Genomic DNA, 11,381 nt, shown 5'->3' with positions numbered 1-11,381 from the left:
TGTAATTAGCTACAAGGGGATGTCACGGGATGCATTTCGAATGCATCTATTTCCTCACACTTTGAAGGAAGGTGCAAAAATATGGATGATGTTACAACCTCCTGGGAGCATTGTATCGTGGAATGACATGATTCAAAAATTTACCATGAAGTTCTTTCCCCCAACTCGAGTTAATCAAATTTGGAATGAAATTCACACGTTTAAGCAAAAGGACCTTGAGAGCTATCCAGAGGCATGGGAAATGTATAAGAACTTATTGAGGAAGTGCCCCAATCTTGAGATTCCTAAACAAGCACAAATATACATCTTTTACTATGGAATGCTTCAGTGGGAGGATCAATAATGGTTATAAATGTGGACGATGCTTATGAGCTGTATGAGAGGATAGCAGAAAATCAATCGATGTGGCCGAGCGACAGGGAAGTCCCGAGGAAAACAACTAATATACATAATGTGAATGCAGTGACAGCGTTGACAGCACAGATGGAGGCAATAACTAGAAAGCTTGACTCTTTGACCCATTCCATGAATATGGTACAAACTCTAGCTCTGAAGTGCGTAGGTTGTGGGGTAGATCACATTACTGCAAGTTGTCCTTTGGCTTCTACTCACATAGCTCAGCCAGCAAAGGTGAGTTATGCGCAGAACTATCAGAGGCAAAATGGACCTTACCCATACAACTACCATCCGAGTTTGAACAAGCATCCTAACTACACATGGGTAGAAAATTCAGATCAAGTAAATTAAATGAAGGATAATCCACCAGCGATTCAGTAGCAAGAAGAAAAGAGGTAATCGTTAGAGGATCTACTTGTCAAGTACGTCGTCAAGACTGAGATGGTGATACAGAATCAACAAGCCTCTACAAATAACTTAGATAAATAGGTGGGATAGATAGTAGCTGCATTAGCCAACAGAGCATAAGGTACTCTGCCGAGCGATACAGAAAAGAACCCAAAAGAGTAGGCATTATCAGTTGAAGATGTGAATTATGCAACTATCAAGACACCATCGATCAAGCCCGCTACACATGTTCAAGCTTATGTGCCGCCTATCCCATTCCCTCAAAGGCTTCAAAGACATCCTAAAATTGAACAAGTCCAAGTTATCACAATGAGAATCAAAGTTCAACTACCAGAAATCGCAGTGAAGAAGAAGGGGATTGAGGAGAATCGAGTACCGACCTCGGGGGAAGAACAAGTGGGTCAGTTTGAAAAATCATCAAATGTTAATCAAAAAGATCAGTCAGACAATCCACAAGTCAAGGCGACCGCTCTTAGCAATAAAAACACACCTTTAGTTCCATTCCTTCAAAGGTTGCAGAACAATAAAATGGACAAACAATTCAAGAATTTCTTTAACACCCTCAGACAACTTCACATCAACATTCCTTTTATTGACGCTATTCTACAAATTCCAAATTATGCTATGTTTTTGAAGGAGATATTGTCTAAGAAGAGAAAGTTGCCAGAACATGAAACAATAGCATTATCTGAAGAGTGCAGTGCAATCATCCAACACAGGATCCCTCCCAAACTTAAAGATCTAGGAAGCTTCACTCTACCTTGCTCCATAGGAAATTTAAATAAGATAAATTGTTTAATTGATTCAGGAGTGAGTATTAATTTCATTCCCTTACCTCTTTACAGGAAACTGGGATTGGGAGATCCTAAGGCAGCATCTATTATCCTTCAGCTGGCAGACCGATCACTGAAACACCCTTACAGAATAGTCGAAGACATTCTTATCAAGGTGGGGGAGTTTATTTTTTCAGCTGACTTCATCATCCTCGACATTAAAGAGGCATCTTAGATGCCAATAATTCTAGGAATGCCATTCTTGTCTACAAGCCGAGCCTTGGTAGATTTTGATGCTAATGAGATTGTCTTGAGGGTGGAGGATAAGCAACAAGCTTTACCATGGAGAATTCAATCATGCAACCATCATACTTTGAGGATTGCCAACGAGTTGATCATTGAGGGAGCTACAAAGATAGGCTAAATGAAGGTGGAATTGTTGGTAGGGACAGCAATGGAAAATTAATTGTGTGGAGGGTGAAAGATGAAAGAAAGAAGTGCAATCGGTGCATAAAATGCAGAGCCAAAAATTTTCTCTTCAAGCCACCATGAATAGCCAAAACAACAAAGTCTAGCTAAAGACTATAAATTAAGCGCTTATTGGGAGACAACCCAATTTTATTACTATTTATTTATTTTACTTTTTGCATCGCATTGCATATAGACTTGTTTTGATTATTAGTTTGCATTAGATTTAGGCACGTTTAAATTTAGAGGGTATCTTCATCCTATCATGTTTTCACTTAGGCTTTTAAGTTTAATGTTGGTTTTCTTGAGTGTTTGGGCTAAGTAATACATGTTCTAGATTATTTGATCTCTAATGTTTAATTTGATTTTCATATGCAAGAACATGATGTCGTGGAACACTCAAACCAACATAGACCAAGGAAAAGCATGATGAGGAACATTATCAGGCCATCACCCAAAGTCTTCCACACTTAATAGAAAAATTCGGGAAGTACTTTCGTTCTTTTCTTTCCCATCCCCTTACATTCTTAATTATACTTTAAGACATTGGGGACAATGTCCGGTTTAAGTTTGGGAGAGGGAAACACTTTGTGTTTTTGGTCTTCGTATGTATTTGTGGTTTGTTTTTGTAAGTTAAAAATAAAAAATTAATCGTTAAATTTTTATTTTTTTTATTTTTATTTATTTTTGGTTGTGCTTGATGTGGGTTAGACGGTTTGATTGACAAAGATGATTAAATTTGAGATTTGGTGTTGATTTATGAATTGTAGATAGGGAGCATGCTAGATTGATTGAAACTTAAACTTGCAAAACTTGATATTAGATGCACACTAAAACTGAGCTGACATTGTGATGAAATAAGGTGATTCATGCATGTGATAGATTGATGTAACTGGACATAGATGTTTTATCCAAACCATACTAATTATCTGTCCTTAGACCAAATTTAGCACAATTTGGGGGATCTTACTATTGTAGGAAAATACGGATATGAATGTGGATTCCTTGTGTGAAAAAGTTTGTGTGGATTGTCTGAGATTAACAGGATAAAATTAGATGAAAGTCCTAAATTGGAGGTTGGTTTGCTTGAATGGGTTTGTGATAAGGGATATTGCATTGATCAAGGCATATATTTTGAAATTTAAAACTTCTCTTATGACTCGAGCAATTAAGCCTACAAAGATGTCTTAAAATTTGGTGCCCTAAAGTCATCTGACTTGGGAGTCATCGGCCTAAAGCTTATTACAGGAGCCATTTAAAAAGCAATCAGAGATGAAATTGCACAAAAAAAATTGTTCTCTTCGAAGCTTTTTTGACTCGGGTTATTAAGTCTATAAGAGTATTTAAAAATCTGGTGCCCTAAAGTCATCTGACTTGGGAGACATCGGCCTAAAGTCTACTACATGGGTCATCTAGAAAGCTTAAGAGGGAGACAAAAAAATTTAAAAATTAAAAATCAAAAAAAGCAAGTTTGAAAAAAAAAAATGAAAAAGCAAAAGCATTAAATGCCTTGTAAGTCCCAACACTTGTTTGAGAAAAGTTTGACTTTCAATGAAGGATAATAGCCTAATCGAGTCTTGACGAATGAAGCAATCAAATAATTTGAGAATCCTTGTTCATTGATGTGTCAACTTGCAACTAGTGACGTCCACTTGAATTGGAGAGGTGAGGATATTAATGAAAAATTCAATCTTGGATCACACACTAGGAAAAGAGTGAAAAAGAATAAGTTTGGAGGTGTGTGAATCTTACGAGAAATGAAATGATATATATCTGACCATACAGGGTTGAGAATTGGAACAACTCGTGACTTCATTAATGTCAACTTAGTTCTACACACATGCACGTCGGTTTTGCATTGGAAAAGTAGATATTAATTTGGTATTGTGACTTTGAAGTGGTTTGTAAATTTAATACGGCAATCTCAAATCCAAAGGTAAAAAGCTAAATTGTCGAACCAAATATTTTTGCATGCTTGTGTGTTTGTTTTTGTGTTCGAGGACGAACAAAGATTGAAGTTTGGGAGTGTTTGATAAGTGTAATTTATGCACTTATTTAGGCCACTTTATTAAACTTTTAAGTCGTCAAATTATTATTTCTATTTAACTTAGGTTAATTTTATTCTTGTTTTTAGTGACCAACCCGTCGGAAGCAATTGGAAAGGAAGAAGGGCAAAATCGAGTCAAATCAATAATTTGGGATTAAATTGAGGAGGACATTGGTTGCACAAATAAAATTCATATTGAGGACTAGATTTCATTAAAATGGAAAAGTGATGGCTTGAACTGAAATATCTTATTAATTGGGCTGGTCCAATTGATACAAGAGGGCAGACACGTTGATGAAATAAGAGAAGAAGTGGGGTTCTTTTGAAAATAAAATAGGGTTGGCTGATGAATTATATATATATATACACACACAAAAAAGGGAGAGAATTTGGGGGCTGGTGGGAGGAATTACACGGCAATTGCAGGAGGAGGAAGGGGAGAAAAAAGACCGCCGGCTGGAAAGAAAGAGAGGGCTGCCAACTTGTTGAAATTACACATACAATCACGTGAATTGCCGGCTGCTTGGGATAGATTATACACGCATCAATAGTGGCTGGTGGGGAGACAGAAACCAAAGAAAACTAACACCAATAAAGGCAGCTGCTTGGGCTGACTTTGATATATAAAGAACACACAAATTGGCAGCCGGAAGGGGGGAGAGCATAAGTGATAATCTGGTGAAAATTAAAGAAATAAAAGGGCTGCCATTGCATATATTCCACACGCCGCATTGGGGAAAGAGATACACAATTGAGGCTACCTTTGGGTGCGTGGATTAAAGGACAAAAACCACAAAAAGGGTTGCCATTGATGGAAATTATTCAAACCTTGGGACTGCATTTGGGCTGAAAAAGGAGAAGGAATATATTACACATGCAGAAGCCAACAATAGATAGGAAGACGGCAAAGGCGTGACTACAGCATTGTCACTTTGGAAATTATTCACATCCCCTAAATCACTCGATGATGTCTCTGTTTTATTTTTTAATTTCACCATTATGCTAGGCTAAGTTTTCTCATGTATTAGATGAAGATGAAACCCGTTACTATTTATTTTTAATTCAAGACACGTGATTTAGTTTAATTCTTGATTAATTTTGCATGTTTAATTTAATTATTTGATTGCTTGATCACCAATTAAATATATGGTTGCTTGTTGTAGTGCTGGAAGGTTCACAATAAGTTTAAAACACTGCATGATTAACATACGTGCAATAAATTTTAGGAACAAGATTTATCACGTGTGCAATCTTTGAGATAATTATGAAATTGAATGTCTTCTATTCGTATGAATTCGGACTAGGAATAGGATCGGGTCATGAATAGGATAGGACTAGGAATAGGATTGGGTCGTGAATAGGATAGATTTAATTTGTCTTGGAAAAGAACATTAATTACAATAGAATTATCGATTGCCAAGAATGTAAAAGCGAAACTAGCACGTAATTGACAATTGGAATAGATAATAATAGGTGATTCGTAATCCATACACATTTTAAATTCGCATTTTATACATTTTCATAGATTAAATTAGAATAATTAAAAATCACAAAAATCACTTTTAATTTGTTCGTTTTGAATCTAATTAAGGACTAGTACACTCAATTAAATTTTATTCCTCGTGGGACGATACTCTAACTCGCTAAATCTATTACTTGTCAACTATCCCGTACGCTTGCAGGTTTCACACGAACCCCCCCCCCCAATCCGTCCCGGATCTGTGGGGCAAAAATTGGTAAACTTGTAGTTTAAATGGTGTAGGAGTTCTATATTTTTTCGTTTAACCAGATGGATCCATGCTAAGAGGTTAGGTTCTACATTATAGGTGTCAACTAGCTCAACATGGCATCACAGGTCAAGAAAACGTGAGGACGTGCAAGAACAACATTTGTAATCTTCGATTATGGTTGTCCATGAATTGAAAATAAACAATGCTAAAAAATGTTGATTATGATTGATGACTTGAAAATCATATGGTCCAGTGACGTCAATGTGTATCTTTAGTAGACATTCACTAGGAAAGTCGTGTTGATTTCTCCGCTATTTTTGGCTAGGATTTTACAAATCTTGAAAAGTTTTAGCAAATTGATGTATAAGTTCTTAATTTGCCCACATTAATAACTATTTCATGAATGTTGATCTTTGCTTAAATGTATGCCGTTGCAAAAGCTTCTTTCTTTGACAAATTTTTGCTCATTGCCCATTCAAATTCTTGACATGACAACTTTACAGCAGTGCCACAGGTTGAAAGTTTGGTGCTGTGCAATTTGGCAATAAGCTCCCTGATAAAGTTTTTGTTCGCTGCGAGTTGCCAATTATGTGTACTATATATATGCCTAAATGATACCTATAGAAAATAATTGTATCTGATAACAAGTCTCTGCTTTATGGGTTAGTTTTTCAGAGGAAGCTTTGTGAGAAAACGTAAGCGCTCTTGTGTATTCTCTCTTGCTTCAAATCCTGCTGATTTAAAGAATAATAAATGGTGTCCATTTTGTCCTCTTACATAAATCATTATTCATCACACGGGTTAAATGAGATTGGTGGGAGATATGTTGCGTCTAGTAATACCAATTTTGCATGAGACTGAAAATTCATATTCTAAATGATTTATTCGTGTACACGGAAAGCAGAAAGTGCTGAAATGGGGTAAAAATCATCTGTGATATAGGTTTAGAAAATGAAGTTGTAGAGCTTGAACTGGTTGGAGTTTGAAGATAGAAAAATCTAATATATTACCAGTTTTCCTGACATGCTTATTTTATTTGTATGTGAATCCAGGAACACCAAAGAGCAGAAACAAAGGGAAATAAGAGCCCAAAACAAATTAAAATAAACCTGTTATGATGGAATGATGGTTGCATGATTTAAGCTTTGATACTACTGCTAGAATTGTTATGTCAATGCTGTAATTTAAACCTTGAATTTGCGAATTTGTTTGATTGTAAGCATTTCTTTTCAAACTGTTCAAGTTCAAATATCATGGATGAATTGATGTATTAGACTTTCAAATATATGTCATTCTTTGGTTTTATTAATTATAGAAACATTAAAGTTCATTCCACTTTTAACCTGCATTAGTGAAACTCGCAACCCAAATCCTCATACTACAGCTGCCATCATAACGATGGTGATTAATTTGTTGTTATTTGCCCTTTGTTCAATCTTGTCTTTAGCTTGCACAAGGGAAATTTACGGAAGTATATAGATTTATCAAACTTTATGAATCCTTCATGGACAAATTTGCCTAATTAACCATCGTTCTAGTCTTGCTACGATTGACAAAATTTCTGGTGAGATAATTTTGGTCCATCTGAAGACCTTTTTCTCTTAGTATCGGGCACCCAATTAGTAACACACTTGTTTTATGTGCTTAGGATATGCTTAGCCTTGATAAATATAGAGATATTCTATTTTTAATTCCAGTATTTTTAGGTGATTTCGACAAATGAACCAGTTGATTTGTTTTCTTAATTTAAGGGATTTGGGTAGATTTTTTCCTAGTTTGTTAGTTGCTGTTTTCCTATATAATAAAGGTTTTCTATTTTTCTCGATTGACAGAATTGATAAAAAGATGGCATTTGTATGCATTGTCTTTCAATTTTTGCTACTTGGGTATTCAAATTTATAGATGTTGGCGTCGTATTCAAAAGTTGAAGCAACGTGTTATAAAAAAGGATATCAATCCTGAATGGAATGAGAATTTGACACAACTGGAAGGTTCCAATTAATGTACTTCATCTTCTTTTTGTTAATTTAATTTTGTACATAACCTATTATTTTAAGTTGTATTCCTTTACACATGCAATTTTATTTTTTCTAATACAAATGTAAGAAAAGGATTTGTGATGATAGATCTATTATATTTTGTTATTGCTTAAATAACTTTAAAAGTTAGGGAAAATTGCAGCAAAAGTCCCAAACCTTTATAACATTAGCATACTTTTCCTAAACCTTTGTTTTGTTGTAGCCGTCACCCCAAACCTTTCGATATGTTGCGGCGAAGGCCCTTTTGAACGGATTTCATCCAAATGTCTATTAGTTGATTAAGAATTTTGACTTTGACCATATTTTAAATATTTTTGAAAGGGTAAAACAGTAACTTCCATTTATTACATTAAATAAGTTAGAAAGTAAATTAAAAAAATAAGAAATTAAAAAAAAAAGAGGACGAAGCCAGTCGTCTTCTTCCTCCCACCCCGCCTCCACCCCGCACCAAATCCAAAATCAATTACCGCCACCTCCACCTCCACCACCTCAATCCAGTCATAAGCATCCCATGAATGCTTCGCTTTTGAGAATGAAACAGCCACTTTTGAGAATGAAACGCACGCTGAAATGTAGCCCGTAGTGTGGAAAAGTGCAGGTTCAAGAAGTGCAACAATAAAGGACTTATTGAATTTGGGGGCAGGCTGAAGCTTTAGAGACCATGGAATAAACATCCAAACAAATCTACAAAACAACTTAAATGATGCAAGAAGTCATGGATATGGGAAAATATTCAACACCTTTTTATTATAAATTTTAAAAAACATTGTTCTGAAAGTACCTTAGACCAAAAATAAAAGCTAACTTCAGATTCTTGTTCGGCTTTGACACTTGAATTTCACCATTTGGGCTGGCTTCTTGTGGGGCTCCAGAGGCTGCTCTGGCTAAAAATTTTGAAGAAAATCCTAAAGGGGTAGTCATTATTTTTCCAAAATCTGATCTTGATTTGGATATCTGGCACAAAGGTTCTTCGGAATCCCTAATTAGGACTCCATTATTAGTTTTCGAAGTGGATTTTTTGAATGGATGAAAGACAAACTGTGATGCAAGAGGATCCAAGTCGAATGACGCTGATCTGTTAGATAGTTCGTTGATGGTGCTGAGATACCATGGGATGGCGAATAGGCGCAAAGATGGAAATAAATGCAATCTTTCCTTAATTGGGATAATTTTGATACGTCTTTGGTAATTTGGTCATAACTTTGGTTATGGTTATTAGAATCGCTATTATGCCCCAATCCGGAAAGCTCTCTTCGGCACGCACGTCGTGGTCACCCAGCTATGCTCGCTGGGAGTCAATTTCGAGCTCAAAATTCACTGTTTTCCTTTTCAAAATTCAATTTTTAATATTTCGTATTCCTTTTTCTAGACGTTAGAGAATCCAGATTGACCCAAATTTTGGCAACTTACTTCTTTTATTTCATATTTTATTTTGGTGTGATTGTTAGGATTTTGCTATTTTTGGTAATTTTTCGATAATTTCGTATTTTTGTAGCTATTTAACTCGGCTTGTGGGTTAATTTTCGTCATTCTTGATTATTAATAATATTGAGTGAAGTTTTCAGAGAATTCACTCTATTTTTGGCACTTCTTTCTTCTTCTTTCTTGCGAATCATCTGTTGCAACTAGCCTATATGATAATCGCTATCCTACCCGGCGTCAAACTGGGGATTTTGGTGTTTGTTCACAAGATTTGGGTTTAGTGTGGGATGGGGATGGGGATGGGGATGGGGGTGGGGTGGGTTGGGAGGAAGAATACGACTGGCTTATGGCTTCTTCCTCTTTTTTTTTTTTAATTTCTTATTTTTTATTTTTTTAATTTAATTTCTAACTTATTTTAATGTAATAAATGGAAGTTACTATTTTACCCTTTCAAAAATATTAAAAATATCGTCAAAATCAAAATTCTTAGTCAACTAACAGACATTTGGATGAAATTCATCCAAAAGGGCCTCCGCTGCAACGTTTCGAAAAGTTTGGTGTGACGGCTGCAATAAAACAAAGGTTTGGGAAAAGTCTGCTAATTTTATAAAGGTTTGGGGCTTTTGCTGCAATTTTTTTTTTTTTTTTTTTTAAAGGTAGGCAATGGCAATGTTCAATAAATGTTGCAAAAACATCAACGACAAAATCTAATGAATGTTGCAAAAAATAAGGATATAAGCATAGACAGTATTCAAAAAGCATTACTAAAAAGTTATTAGCAACATTCGAAAATTTTTGCAAAACAGTAAGAAATGCTACAGAAAGTTATTAGCAACTTTCATAAGAAAAGGTTTTAAGAAATGTTCAGAAAATGCTGCAAAAATGTTATTAACAACGTTTAAAAAATGCTGCAAAAACATAATTCGCAATGTTCAAAAAATGCTGCGAATGGTTATTAGCAACGTTCAAGAAACGCTACAAAAAAGTTATTAGCAACATTCAAAAAATGTTGTCATATCTTTCTATTCCATGACTTAGAAAAATTGTAGCTCTTTTAAGTAGCTTTCCAATGCACTTTGAATCACCTAAATCGGACACTAAAAAAGAAAGTTATTATCAAAATACTGAAGGCTGTGCAGAGATAAAATTACGTGAGTGCGAAGGAATCATCCAAATTTTTCATGGTCTAGCAATCAGGGACAAGGAGGAAACAATCAGATTAAACCATCAGGGTTCCAACAACAACAACAACATCAAGGAAAAAATCCATTGTTGGAAGATTTGCTGACTCAATACATTACTAAGACTGAAACTAACTTTCAGAATCAGCAGAGATCTATTAAGAATTTGGAATAGCAAGTAGGACAGATCGCCACTGCAATAGCTAATAGACCATCGGGTACCTTACCAAGCGACACATAGAAGAACCCATGAGAGCAGGTATTGGCAGTTGATGTGGTAAATTATACAACTATTGAGCTTCCATCATTCACTTCCACCAACATTGTCAAGGCGTATGTGCCACCCATTCAGTTTCCTCAGAGACTACGAAGGCAATCAACATTGCAGCAGGTTCAGGCCATCACTACTAGGAGTGATGTTCAACTACCAAAAATCACAGTGAAAAAGAAGGAGACTGAGGAGAATCAAGTGCCTACCATGGGGGAAGAACTGGTGGAGCAATCTGAAGAAACAATAGAAAATGATCAAAAGATAGTTTAAGATAGTTCACAGCTTAAGGCAAATGTTCTTGGCACTACACTAACACCCTCGATCCCTTTTCCTCAAAGGTTGCAGAAAGCCAACTTGGAGAAGCAAGCTATGAAATTCTTGGAGGTCCTCAAAAAGATGCATGTCAACATTCCATTCATCTACGCTATCCTTCAAATACCAAACTACTCTAAATTTTTGAAGGAGATGTTGACTAAAAAAAGGAAAATGCCTGAGCATGAAACAATAGCATTATCTGAAGAGTGCAGTGCGATCGTGCAGCACAGGATCCCTCCCAAACTTAAAGATCCAGGGAGTTTTACTCTACCTTGCTTTATAGGAAATCTAAATGATATAAATTGTTTAATTGATTCAGGAGCGAGTATTA

General features: G+C 35.6%; 1 protein-coding gene across 1 annotated transcript; it reads left to right on the top strand.

Moving 5' to 3' along the window:
• The first annotated feature begins 342 nt into the window (after positions 1-342).
• On the top strand, positions 343-1,812 carry LOC111392182. The gene is made up of 2 exons (XM_023017449.1): positions 343-738; positions 967-1,812. Exons 1-2 carry the CDS (start codon positions 343-345, stop codon positions 1,810-1,812), a joined length of 1,242 nt encoding a protein of 413 aa, XP_022873217.1.
• The last annotated feature ends 9,569 nt before the right edge of the window (positions 1,813-11,381 follow it).

Source organism: Olea europaea, unplaced genomic scaffold (genome assembly GCF_002742605.1).
Source record: "Olea europaea var. sylvestris unplaced genomic scaffold, O_europaea_v1 scaffold895, whole genome shotgun sequence".
NCBI classification, from domain to species: Eukaryota; Viridiplantae; Streptophyta; class Magnoliopsida; order Lamiales; family Oleaceae; genus Olea; species Olea europaea.
Note: the sequence above shows the minus strand (reverse complement) of the source record. Positions and strands in the feature narration are given on the sequence as shown.

Bases quoted from the DNA above. Each gene is read 5' to 3' on its own strand.
- LOC111392182 (XM_023017449.1), top strand. From the start codon at position 343: ATGGTTATAAATGTGGACGATGCTTATGAGCTGTATGAGAGGATAGCA. The intron at 739-966 runs GTAAATTAAATG...CCAAAAGAGTAG, and splicing joins GGGTAGAAAATTCAGATCAA to GCATTATCAGTTGAAGATGT.